Source organism: Populus alba, chromosome 4, assembly GCF_005239225.2.
Source record: "Populus alba chromosome 4, ASM523922v2, whole genome shotgun sequence".
NCBI lineage: Eukaryota > Viridiplantae > Streptophyta > Magnoliopsida > Malpighiales > Salicaceae > Populus > Populus alba.
The window spans coordinates 6255790-6270087 of NC_133287.1; the positions used below are offsets into that span (position 1 = coordinate 6255790).

Here is a 14298-nt window from a genome sequence, read left to right on the forward strand (position 1 = left end):
CTGTTGTCGTCATCGTCTTCCTCCGAACAATTGAAGAGAGGGTTGAACTCCATGGGTTGTATTTATGATCAAGAAAACTCTGAAATTGTCGCAGAATTCAATATTTGTGTTGCTGTCAAACAAATTTATGGTTTTATTTTTCATTATCTTTTTTTTGGTTGCCTCATAGCAAATTTATGGTTTTATTTTTCATTCTTATCTTATTTTTGTTGCCTCATAGCCAATGTCATAGCACTACCAGGCTTTAATGAATTTAAAGTAACAAAAAAAAAAAAAAAAAAAAAAAAACGTTTGGAAGTGTTGAAACTCGAAAGAAATTTATTTCATTTCTGGCAGAGAAAACTTTTACACGACGACGGAACTGGAAAATAATTTTATGAATTAATGGGGCGGGGCGTGAAGTGACACGACAAGCAGACAGCAGGAGATTTTATTTTATTTTAAATCAACATCCTAAAATTTATTTGAAAAAATAACACAATTGAAGAAATAATTGAGAAAATAAATCTCCTTTTGTTACGGCATTCTCTTCACTGCAAGAAAAGATTTCACTTGTTGTGCCGCAACAAAGAATGCAGCAGTGTATCTGCTAATAATTTTAATTGTTGCGTTAGTGTAACTAGTTGCTAACAAATTGTCTGTTGAAGAAAACATGACTCTCTCTAGAGAATCTACGGAAATCTCCTCCGAGGAAGCAGATCTCCTGTCACGCTAGTTCAGATTCAGGAACACAGCCTACTGCGGAGGGAACTAGTTCAGCTCGGTTCAAGGAAGCGCAAAAGTAGCAACCAGAGGTTTTAGTTATGAGGACTCCCTTGTTGGAGCCTCTTATCTGAATCAAAGGATGGCTGAAGATTGTCCAAGGGATGATTATAGTTCAGAAGATGATGATGAGGATTTTGGAGATGAAGATTGTCCTGTAATTAAATTCTGTTGAAGAAAAACGAAGAATCAAAGAACCGTGGCGTCAAACATTAATTATCAAAGTTATGGGGAGGAAGACTTTTTTGATGAGAAGACTCCACACGCTATGGAAAATCCAAGGCGATCTAGGACTGGTGGATTTGGGAAACAATATCTTCCCGGATAAGTTTCCAATCCCGATGACCTGCATGGGCTTTGCTCTCTTTAGGGTCTATGGATGGTGGCAGATCATTATCTTACCTTGAGACAATGGCATCCAGTTCTTATCCAATTGAAAACTTGTTTCCAAATGTGGCCAGTATGGCATAAGGAATATGTCCTCCGTACAGCATCTCACTGAGAACGGAAGGAGAAACGCAACAGGCAGAAGGTACAACGGAGTGGAGATGATGCAATAAAATCAGGGCTGACATGAAGATATTGAAGTCTTCTCGTCACTGTGTTCATGTAACAGTGGATGATGGAGGAGGATCATCATGGTTATGTACTGTGGTTTTTGTAAATCCAAAAGACCAGCTAAAGAAGAGAGTGTTTTGAGCATAATATTAGACTTCGAGCTCAAATCCATATCTTCTCCTTCAATGGTATTAGGTGATTTCAACGAGATTCTGTCGATTTCAGAGAAAATACGTACGTATGCTAGCAAATGCAAGAATGTGTTATGATTGACTTAGGGAGCTCGGGGCCGAAATCTGGAGATTTAGATCGTTTTAATATATTTATGTTTAAAAAATAAATTTTAAAAAATAAAATAAAATATATTATTTTAATATATTTATAATAATAAAATATTTTAAAAAATAATTATTATTACAATTCTAACAGTAATAATTCACAAGAATGCCCGTCCATATAGATTTGAAGCAGCCTTGACCAACTCATGAAAACTTTTTTTTAACTAATATTTATGTTTTTAATTTTTTTTACCTCAATATATTTTCTTACTTCCAAATATAATTAAACAAAAACTTACCAATAAGTTTTTGTTTTACTCATATTAATAATATAGTTTATAAATTGTTTCAACATTGTATTTTATTAAGTTAAAAAAAATTAATTACTTTTAAAAATATTCATAAACAATAAAAAACTACTATTGTTACGAATATTGTTTAAAACATATTTTATTTTAAATTATACATATTGGGTTGATATATTATTATTAATTATATAATTAAAAAATCATGTATAAAAAAGCCCTAAATTTATTTGAAATATTATTATACTCATTAATTTGAGTCCATGATAAATTAATTTTAAAAAATAAAAACGAAAATAATAACACATAGATAAAATTAAGTATTGTTTTTTTTTTAAGCCTGTCAAAAATATTAATTAATTTATAATGATTAAAAAAAACTTGGATAGATCTATAAGGTTGTCAATTCATAATAAGAAAGTTATAAATAATATATTTTTATTTCTATAATAATACTCATTAGCTATTATTCATTAACAAATATTATATTAGTTTTATTATTGTAATCTAATTATGAGCAAACTAATAGACATTTTCTCCAAAATAAAACTGAAATTATACTTAGGATAAGAATATCGAATATGTTTGAGGGAAATAATTTTTTTAATTATCCTCAAATTTCTGGAAAAAAAAGGGATTATTTTGGAAACATTTCAAAAGCATTCATTATTTACAGATAAATTATATATTTTTTTTGTTAATAATTGAATTTTATTTAAGAAAAAAGACTACAAAGATAATAACCTAATTTACATTAGTTGAACAAACAAAGAAAAGTAAAGCAACGAATAAATTATTATATTGCATAAATGCTGAATAATAATATATGAGAAATTCTGAAGTATCTTTACTTTTTGTATATTAGATAATGTTAATGACGTGGCTAACTTCAAAATGCGTAGATGATTCAAGCTTTTTTAGGGCAAGTTTTCGCAAAGGAGACATTAAAGATGGATGGTATAAGATAAAGGTTGCTTCTTGAGGCACAACTATCCTTACTCTTTGTGTAAAAGATTAGATCACCTAACTGTGGTATCTTGATTCGCTTTCCATGTGAATAAAGAGCATTTATTGAGCCAAATCAAGTAAAAATCTTAAATAATCTAGCACCAACCATAGCGTGGCCAACACCCGAGTGAGCATCAATTTTATGTAAATTGTAGTGTCAAGCCTTCTTTTTTGTGACGCTTTCGTGAGGTGCTTTCTCTCTTCATTTTATCATCTTTCTTTTCTGAAAAGCTTTTGCTTCTTTTCTTTAGGGTTCGAGCTTTGATAATAGTAGCAGCAACGACATACAAAATCTTTATAATACATAAATTGAATATATTTTTCATCACTACTACTAGCTTCGATAATTTGTATCTTTAATTTTAATAGGTAGACGGAGTCCATCTTTATTGCTTAGGCAATGTCTAATATCCTATTTTTGGAGAAATATATGATCATATTAGGGAGACTATGCTAATTCTTTTCAAGATAAATTATATGATAACACCAACGAGATGTTGATCATTTCTAAGGTAAATTGTGTAGTCGCATTAGAAAGACTGAGTTCATCCCATCCTTAAAAGGTTATGGGGTTATTTCTCTCGGAGGACTATATCCATCCCTATTTTTTAAGCAATGTCTATCTCATTCTTGAAAAAATATGCGATTACACTTGAGAGACCATGTTAATCCATTTCAAGGTAAATTATGCCATATCACTTAGGAGACATTATCTGTTTTCGAGGTAAATGTGCAAATCATAACTAGAGAAGACTGATTCAATCCTATCCTGGGAAGGTCATGGGATTATTGGCCTAGGGGACACATATTCATCCTCATTGTTGAGACAATATCTATCCCATCCTCGAGAAATAAGTGATCACACTGGAATACCATATCAATTCCTTCTAAGATAAATTATGTCATAGTTTTTTGAAAATTTTGACTTTATTGTTTGAAGGATTCAGCACAAGTTCTGATTTTTAGGTTTAAGCAGAAACTGAATGGAACAACAATACTAGCAAGCTAGTAATTCCAAAAACCCCATCATTTTTTGAAGGCATAATCAGTATCTACTGAGAACTACTAGACACTAACAAGTCACCATTAACATGGCGAATGGTCTAAGCTACACTTCAATCAAATTAACATGCAAGAAATTATCACAAGATGAAGTAGTAAGACATATATAATAAGTTAGTCACAACTGTAACATCTTAATGCCTTCATGAAACATACAGAAAAGAAATCCTTCTCTGACATTTCTTATGTCTTAACTGGGACAGGATAGTTAATACATAGAGGAAGAGTACTAGGCCCTCCCACCCAGACAAATATGATTTACGCTACTTCAGGTTTTTTTTAGCATACATGTAGCTTTTGCGCTCAATGGAAACCCAGGTACTCTCCATGAAATATGAAAATGCGAGAAACTGTGTCCTTGGAGATTATTAACTGCACCAACAATAACAGAGGAAGTTATTACACATGTACTAATTGGAATGATGATGTCTTTAAACAATAATCAGCAATGGAATCAACAGAAAATACATCCAGGAGTTAGAAATTTATGAAATGGTAGCTTTTATGCGAGGCTTTAATGATGTCTTATCAGAGACCACTTAGTCATATGCAAAGGGTTAAAAAGATGTATATTAACAAATAATTATTTCATTTAGATTTTAGAACAAGATGAAGCCAAATGATGTCAGAGTTCATGGCAATATCAAGCAGTGTAGGAGAAGTTAAACCATAGTGAACTTCAACACTCTTCTCTACATGAGACAACAAAGTTACTTGGAACTCCTCAAGCATTAGTTCACCATTGCATGAGTAATGAAACCTTTGTACATAAAAAAAGTTCCTCTAGGAGAAAATTAACACAAAATTAGGAGAAAAGATGTTAGAAATACCAGCAAACGACATAATCTTTGTAGTATTTTCAAAGTAATCTGATTTCACCTATAGTGAGGAGAGTAATTTTAGTTCAAGTTCTATAATGTAGTCACTTTTTAGTTCGGAAATCGATAAACAAAGTTTGAAAATCAAGGTGCGTGAAAACATAAAGTATGCTAAAGAAATATATACTTCTCACTTGGGGAATCTGATTTCACTTAACATTAATACTGCTAATTAAACATTTTAGTAAACCTAGGTCGGCCATTCAATTGGTTCAGAGGTATATATTGTTAGAAATATTTGAAGGAGAAAAGTAAAAATAGGAACATGGAAAGCATGGTTGAAAACAAATCTAATTTATATAAATATTACTCTCGTAAAAGAGGAAATTTCTATAAACTTAAACTTAGACTTAAAATAATTTAAACATATATTTATATTAGTTTAGGATAAATCAAGAGACTTAAAAGATAAAACACATATTAATAGTTATATGCATATACCTTGTAACACCTAAGAGAAGTAAAACATTTGTATGACTTTAAAATTAATTCCAACACTCCCCTTTAATTTTGAAAAATGTTACAATTTTTGAAATGTGAAATGTGATGAGGATCCTCTTACAATAATTTTTTAATATTTTCTTTCATTTCTTTTTGTGACATTGCATCCATAATCAATTTTCTAGAATTAACTTCCATCTTCATCTTGAGAAGATCTCTTTTGTATCTGTCTCAGCCACTCCTTTCATCATGGCTAGCTAATGGCATTCCATTGCCATTTTTTCAATTTGTTTTTCTTCAATTATTATTTTTTTCCTGAACATGGCTACTCCAAGCCATATTTTTCCTCTTGTAATTATTGCTATAATTTCTAGTTAAACATCTCCTTTTTAATACTTAGCTCTTCAAAAAGTGACCATTCCATTTCTTAAAGTTGTTGCCTTCTTCTTGTCATGGGCTCTTTATCCCATTTCTTCATCTCTTATAGAAAGAGTTTTTTTTCTCTTCTTCATGTGTGGCCGCTTTTGTACAACATCTTATATCGTATGCAAGAAGTTATTAACTTGCACTAAACCTCTTTCTTAGGCTTCTTTAATCTTTTTGTTATGCATGGTCTCAATTCTCTTGTTGGGAACTATTATCTTGCACCTCTATTATTTTTTTTGGACGTCACTTGTTCTCAACTCTATTTTAGGATTTTACACTCTAGTCCATTTAAAAACTCATTAGATCAAACTAACTCTGATACCGTGTTAGAAATATTTAAAGGAGAAAAGTAAAAAATGGGAACATGGGAAGCATGGTGAAAAATAAATCTAATTCATATAAATATTACTCTCCTAAGAAAGAAAGTCTGACTTGGACTTAGACTTATAATATTCTGAACATAAATTTATATTAATTTAGAATAATTCAAGAGACTTAAAAGATAAATACATATTTAATAGTTCAATGCATATATCTAGAAGACACCTAAAAGAACTAAAAAAACATTATGAATGTAGACTTCAAAATTAATTCCAACATATATTTCCTTTACGGTGCTAAATAACAGCAACAGCTCTTTGCTTCTAGTCCAACTATTCGATGTCAAAATATTATAATCTCAATGGGAAAATGGTCATAAAAATCTGAAAATAATCATCTTATAAGAGACTAAGTAATTATCAGAATGAAAAGACATAGCATCGGTTATATCCTTCCAAGAAATTAGAGCCCGTGAACCATGCAGTTGCAACTTTTGGAATATCTCCAAATTAAAGTAATTAATTGTATTTTATGAATGCCACAGCACTAAATCTGTTGTCCGGTAATGAAAACCTATTATTCGTTACAAAGGAGATACTTACACTAACTGAAGGGCCATCTGATCTTGATGTGAGTAATGACTTGCAGGCGGTATTCCATTCACTTGAGAATAGTTGCGAGAGTCGTATGGTTGAGACTGCACGATCTCAAAGTCTGCTCCTCCTGGCATCAAATTCATGCTCTGTCGCTTTCTTTCATTCTCTGAAATCTGCAGTATCAAGATAAACTTCATATTTCTAAGTTAAAAACAGCTCACTAGCTATATAAGACATATATAGAGATCTCCATTGATGCACACGCACGCATCTTGCCCTCACACGAGATGGATAAATAGATAGATAGAAGAAAGACCTTTGCTCGGAGAAGCTGGTTGTTGTTGTGCAAGTCAACCTCCTGTAATGTGCATTTTCATTCAAGGAATCAAAGGAAAATCTCGGAGTGAAAACAGGAAGGAATAAGTTGACCATAGAATCATTATGTTAATAAACACTAGATGATTTTTACCTCAGAATATATAACAATCATATAGAATATACTCCACCAGAAAACAATAAATATTAAATAAATGGGGAATATGATAACATAAGAAGCATTACCCTCTTCTGCATATACTCGATTTCTGCAAACAACAGCTCATTCTGGCAAGGTTTGCGGGAGGAATTTTTTAGAAACATAGCAGGAAAGTATGAACACAAAACTTGTTAATGGCAATACAAGGAAATGTGATATCCAAGTAAAACAAAAAAAAAAAGAAGTGATGGTATCAATTCGGTACTAGTATCCAAACCTTTTTGGAACGAATTCTGCTTATTCCTTTCTCAAGTCGTATTTCCAAACTCTTAAGTTCCTTCACACTCAATGAACTAAGCGCTTCACCCAGCATATGCCTGAAATATAATTTATACTTAAGCGGAGTTTGGAAGAGAAAAAAGATATCATCTAACAAATAGATCAATGTCAAACAGGCTCTGACCTGTTTGAATTCTGCAAATTACCAATTTGGGAACGCAGCTTGGCAGCTTCTTGCTGGTAGTACTGAGATGCAAGAACAAAAGGCAATAAAACATTATATATAACAAAATTAAGAGCCTCGAGTTCAGATCAGAGTTGATAAAATACAGTTAGAAAATCTCAGTGATGTAGATTCCCCCCTTCTATTTTCTTGTAAACATGCATATAATACTGAATCAAACTGGAAATAAATTCCGTAGGAGCATAGCGAAAGGAGGAAGCAAAACAAATTGAATTGGTTGTAATTATCAGAGTGTGTGTAGGGAGGACTGGAAAAAACATAGACGACATTTACAAAGAAATTAAAAGACTATTACTCAAATCTGAATCATTATTTATCAAACCATTTACACAGTAGGTTTATAACCATGGGCCTCCCATTGTACAACCCCTCTTGAAAACCCTGGATCTTCGAAGAAGCCAGACAACCCTCAACTCCGAGATGCCAATCCATGTGAACACTAGTGTCATGTCAGACACTAGTGAGAAAGGTAAGGCAAAAACTTAGAGGTATCTAAAAGATTTTATACAAGCTGGGGTTATCAAGAAAGAGTGATTGAAGTGGTAGCATAGCACTATATTGGCAATAAATTATTGGGAGGAATATTATGCTTGAACTCCATCTAATAGATATTATGCGTACAAATTGTTAGTTAGAGCTGATATATGGTACCTGAGCATTGGCTTCAGAAACAGACCCAGTGTTTGAAGAATCTGCAGATGCCTTTTTGTACCTCTCAATTGTTGATTTGACACTGCAATCATGTCATCATTTCCATCAAGAAGAATAAAAAAAAAAGTCATCAAAATGTGCATTGGAAAGCTGTGGAAGAATCTAATTAAGAAAATGCAAAGCACCAAAACAAAGTTTAATGATAGCCAAGTACGTAATCGTGTGAATATTTCATAGTGGACTTACATTCACTCACAATTATCTGCAAGAGGGTTTCAAGAAGGTTAGGTCTTTGGCTTCAATAGATTGTAGAATTGATGGTCATATATACCATAGAAATGCACTACGCAGGCAGAAGGAGGTTTCATTATGTAAATTTCTCCATCGTAAATAACTTTACCTTATCAGAATATTTAATTGATGTTATGAAATTAATTTGCAAAACTAGAGATAATATTTCATTATTATAATTATATGTTTCAATAAGACTTTCAAGGTCAGGAATTGCAAGGGCATGCGCTAACCATTTATATATATATAAAGACTATAACATAAAAAACTTGACTTCACACGATAATTGTAAAACCAATCAGGTTAAAAAACTAAAAATACCCCTTTACCTTAAGTAAAAAGAAGTTGATCTCAAGGTCTATGAGGTAGTTACATTATACAAAAAAGATATGAAATTTTTTAAAAAAAAAACCTAGATGTGTTTTTTTTTTTTCAAGGACATAGAAATAATTACACTGTGCAATAAAAATAAAGATATGTAAATACAAAATTAACTCTGAATGTTTTTTTAATTATTTGATTTTTAAGGGAGGCATAAGTTAGTTTACTTCAGATTGCACCATGCATAATTTACAGTAAAATATTGATGCCTTTTAATTTTATTTGTAATACTAAAAATAACAAAAAGAGAGAGAGAAACAAATACATTAATCTCACCACTAAAATGGGAATTTTATTTGAAAGGAAAGAGAATTGTGTTCATAAATTTTAAAATCTCCTCTGATGAAGTATATTTTGCTATTTTATTATTAAAGCTTTTCATCTATAACCTCTAACCAAACACGTGAAATACACATTATTCTATGCTTTTTATAAAAAGTAAAAATAAAAATGACAGATAACTTTTCACCAAGCACACAATATTGACAATTAAAATAAAATTGAAAACTACTCCTTCCTCTTTTTATTTTTATTTTTCATGGTAATCCTTTTCCTTGTGCTCTTCCATCTATGCCACATTTAGCACAAGAAAATTTTTGTAACGCAATTGATATGACATTTCATAGGACACATACTGCCACATAAACGCATGTACAAGCTTCTGATATCTCTAACATGTTTTTTTGACCACATGGAGGCTTCATAAATGTGTATTTTTTAATGTGTTTATCCAAAAAAAATTAAAAAAAAGTGATGTTTTTGTAATTGTTTTATGATAATTTTGATACAAGGATATTGAAAAACAAAATCAAATGCTGTTGTTAAACTACCTCAAACATATCTTATACTTATGGAACTACTAGACTTCTTACAAAGTATAGGCATTATATATATATATATATATATATATATATAATGGCTACGGGGTATTATATTGTTTGCTTAAAACATGTATTTTTGAACAATGAAAAACAAAATATATTTGAGGAATTAAATTTTGTTAATTTCCTCAACCACTAGAGATGTCCATCTTGCTTGCTCTTAATTACAAGATCAAACATAAAATTACAACTTGGAGTTTATCAGCTGACAATAATGGAATAACTTCAGTGATTAATAATTAATATTAACAAAAGAATTCAAATATGAGGAAGTAAAAACATATAATTGGTCCAATGCCTCTATCAATGATAATATAAGTTAGCATATATACTAACAACATTAGTCTAATGCATGTAATTCTGTCTACTAAGAAGATGAAGAATTACCATGTTCAGGACACTTCTATATTACTTATGTATTGTAAAAACTTTTTTTTTTTTTTTTAAGGTTCTCTTAACAAAAAAAATTAGAGATAGAATTATTTCAAAACAAGAACAAACAATAGGAGACAATATCTTAATTAATATTATCAATATTAACTTTTTTTCCGGATAAATTACCGTGAAAAAAGCAAGTCCAACTCCTTCTATGATCCATGAAAAAAGAAAAAAGAAAGTTGATTAAAATTTAATTTTTATATAAAATTTGATTTTTATCTATTGCCGAACAATATTTAAACTAATACTTTATCGTTTATATATATCCCTTTTATCTTCCCAAGAAAAAACCTTGTAAATTTTAAGATGTAATAGTAGAAGAGATTAATAACATATTTAATATTGCGTTAAAAAAATTGATTTCAAAAATTTTAATTTTTATTTTACTTCAAATTAATTTTATTTTATTTTTTTTGATATGTTATCTTGAAAATAAAATTAAAAAATTAAAAAAATATATATTATTTTAATATAAAAACAATTTTAAAAATCCTTATTATAACAAAGCTTGACGGGAAGGCAATTAAACAGTCAAATCAACGAATAACTCCATTAAGTTACTAGTAGAAAACCCTAAAAAGAAGATGAATGACAAAACCACAGCTCTCCGAGTCAGTCTGATTATCCAGTCTTTCCTCGACACAATGCGAAGGAAATCCTAAAATTTTGCCATAATAATATCAGTAAAATGTGAACACATCTTGTCAATTCAGACAAGAACCGCTTTTCTAGATTTCCTTATACCTTAACTTCGTCGAGACATTGATTGGCTGTCTCTGCCAAGCTGTCACTGAATCCTACAATATTATTGGCCAAGGTAGATCAGCGGTCAAATATGCTCCACGTGTCAATAACCCATTACATAGTGGATAATCTCCCTAAACTCACTCTATTACCCGCCTCGATATTCTATTTCATTGTAATAAAATATTGTTCTAATCGGACGTTTTATTAGCCTGAGACTGAAACTCTGAGAGAATCAGAGCCGTACAATACCAGCTAGAGTTGTAGGCTTTCTATTACATAGAAGAAGCCAAAATTGACAGAACTCTTCCACTGGTTAACAGTTGTCGTTCATTCTCTCTTCACCACTCTCTTTCTCTTGATATTTTCATCAATGGTTAATTTTTTATTTTAAAATATATTAATATAATATTTTTTATATTTTAAAAAATTATTTTTAGTATTAATACATAAAAAAATCTAAAAAAATATCAAATTTTTATAAAAATGTTTTCTCACAGTAAAAAAAACAAATGAGGATAAAAATCTCTTTAAATTAAAATAAAAAAAACTTATATAAATATATCTATACAAGATCTTAAACAGTGCCATCATTATGGCCTTGGTTAACCCATTCTCATTGATTCATCTCTCTGCTTTCACCATGGAAACAACTTAACCGGGAGAGAGATCTAAGGAGAAGAAATGGACAATTTTTGGAATTTCATTTTTTTTCCAGGGGGATTGGAAGTTAAAAATCTAGGGTTCAGTTTAAGGAATCATGACATAAAGCCTTTTGTCAGTAAGCAAGAACTGAAAAATCGTGTGTGACGTTACCAAAGATTCTGTTCATAAACCCGAACAACAATCTGATCTATTGGACTGGCTACTAAACCCTAAGCAGTTACTGTCCCATACTTACCCAGGTTAAAAAAGGGGTAAAAATCTAGGTGAAATCTAACTGAGTTTTGATTGGTTGTGGAAGGGTCCACTTGCTTGATTTAACACTTTTCCTTGAATGTTAATGTACGATTTCGATGATTTCATTCGGTTACTTGAATATGAACCCTGACTATGAACCCTAACTGGGGTTATGCACTGACTAACAGAAAGGTTTTCACTATCCCCTAGTGGCCGGTTCAAACTCAGATTTTGGGAAATTTCGTGTGATTAGGGGAAAAACCCTGGATTGGTTCGGAAAAATAAAATAAGATGAAAAACCCATTTGGGGATTTGAAACCCTAATAATAATATATATGTCTGAGTGACATGACAAATTAAAAAAACCCTTTCTTTCTTCCTTTTTTTTTTTTTCACTTTTATTTGACATGGTACTTTTGCTTTCTTGATGTCTAATTGACGTGCTATTTAGCTAGGAAGTGAAAAGAGATGGAGGGTTTGGACTAATGAGAAGATGACAGCTTTGGCTACAGGCAATCTCTTTAGCCTCGTAGATGACACAAACAAACAAGTATGAGCAAAAAAAAAGCGAGAGATAGAGAGGGCAAGAGGAATAATGGAAGAGAAAGAAAAACGAAAACAACAAAATTAACAACAAGGGAGGAGAAAAAGAGGCTGATCTCACAGACCTATACTCATTTCTGCTACCATCATTCATATAGTGCTTCTATGTCTGTTTATTATACCAGATCTATGTTCTTACCAAACCAAGAACTCAAAATAACGAGTGCATCAGCATCGTCTAAAGGGTAAGAGAAGAGAAAGAAAGAAAGAAAGAAGTGAATCTCAGTTAGATAAGAAACTCAATCAAAACTGTAGCATAAGGAATAATTGTGTCTCTTTTGCTTAAATCCTTTACCCAGAGATTAAACACAAGATAATAATAATAGTAAATTTCCCACCTTAGAAATTGAAAACCATTTAATGATCATTCATGAAAGAAAGAAAATGAAAATGAAAGAAACCAATTAAAGCTCAAAATTAACATTAACATAAGCAAAAAAGAGAGGAAAAAAAATCTCTTTGGGGCAGAAAGGAAGATGAAAAAAAAAAAAAACAGTGACCACATGAAGAGGGCTTGTAACATGGAGAATTTAAGATCCAGAGAAGCATATATCTAAAATTAGATTTGTTTACCTATCGTTAGAGTACTCATAAAGGCGACCGCGGGTAGAGAAGACGATGAGTGCAACCTCAGCATCGCAAAGAACAGATAATTCGTAGGCTTTCTTGAGCAAACCACTGCGCCTTTTGCAGAAAGTGACTTGGCGATTGGTGGTGTTCTCGATCCGCTTGATCTCCACCTTTCCCCTTCCCAGCTTCCTCAGGGGGGAGCTCTCAAGGGATTCATTTTGATATTCCATAGCTGCAGTCTAGCTAGATGATCCAAAACACAAACTGAGTGACAACACAAAAATGTAATAAAATGACAAAAATACAAGTAATTCAAGAATAATATATGCATAACTCATAGCATATTTAGCAGGTATATATACTTTTTGATCACTGAGTAGTCCAGGATGGAAGATATATAAAATAAACATAAGAAAAGGGGGTCGATCAACGTTTGGAGCTTCTGAATTGCGATTTTTACGGTTTATTGGTTATGGTAAAAATAATCAATCAACCAAACAAAAATAAATCACTGGTTCTTCAATCTGGAGATTGGTATGGGAAAGGGAGACAGAAATGTTTGAAAAAGTTGTATTTTTTGGGGTTTCTGAGTGATCAAAACAGAAAAGAAAAGGTGGGTTTTGAAACGTGAAAAGATTGATTAATTAGCCCAAAACAAGTGATGAAGCACTGAAGAATACAATGAGATTTATGTCTCCATGTTTTGGTAACTAACCTTGGGAGGAAATAAAACAACGTAGCTAGGGGCTGTAGATAGCAGTTAATGTGTAGAGAAAGTGATGATCTTTTCCTTTGGGATTTCTCCTACAAATCTAAATAGTAGAGAGATGAAGAAAATGGAAGCAAGTTTGGGCTAAGAGGTGGATATTTATAAAGTGAAAAACAACCTCTCATCCAATCTTTATATAATATAACAATATACTTCTACTAAGTCTATCTACCGTCTTTGTAATTTCTCTTCTTCAATATTTTTTCCATTCTTTTCTTTTTCTTATCTTGGTATTGATGAGTGGTGAGCATTGAAGAGGAATTAAAAAGAAGAGGCTAAAGGTGGGAATCTGTCGTCAGATTCAGACCTCAATAACTCTCCACTATATTCGTTTTTTTTTTTTATTTGGCTTTCAAGTAAATGATTTAGGTCATTAGAGAGAAAAGCAAGGGACTTTCTGAAAATGAATTATAATGGGGTGGGTGAGACGTTTTAGG

The 14298-nt window shown here is 31.4% G+C and overlaps 1 protein-coding gene across 1 annotated transcript; it reads right to left on the reverse strand.

Annotated features, from left to right (window-relative positions):
* Positions 1–4110: 4110 nt before the first annotated feature.
* On the reverse strand, positions 4111–13972 carry LOC118030378 (floral homeotic protein AGAMOUS). Its single transcript, XM_035034458.2, has 9 exons — positions 13808–13972; positions 13096–13335; positions 8285–8366; positions 7574–7635; positions 7388–7487; positions 7197–7238; positions 6952–6993; positions 6642–6808; positions 4111–4345 (listed from the first exon to the last, which is right to left on the reverse strand). Exons 2-9 carry the CDS (start codon positions 13320–13322, stop codon positions 4342–4344), a joined length of 726 nt encoding a protein of 241 aa, XP_034890349.1. The 5' UTR covers positions 13323–13335; positions 13808–13972; the 3' UTR covers positions 4111–4341.
* Between the last annotated feature and the right edge of the window lie 326 nt (positions 13973–14298).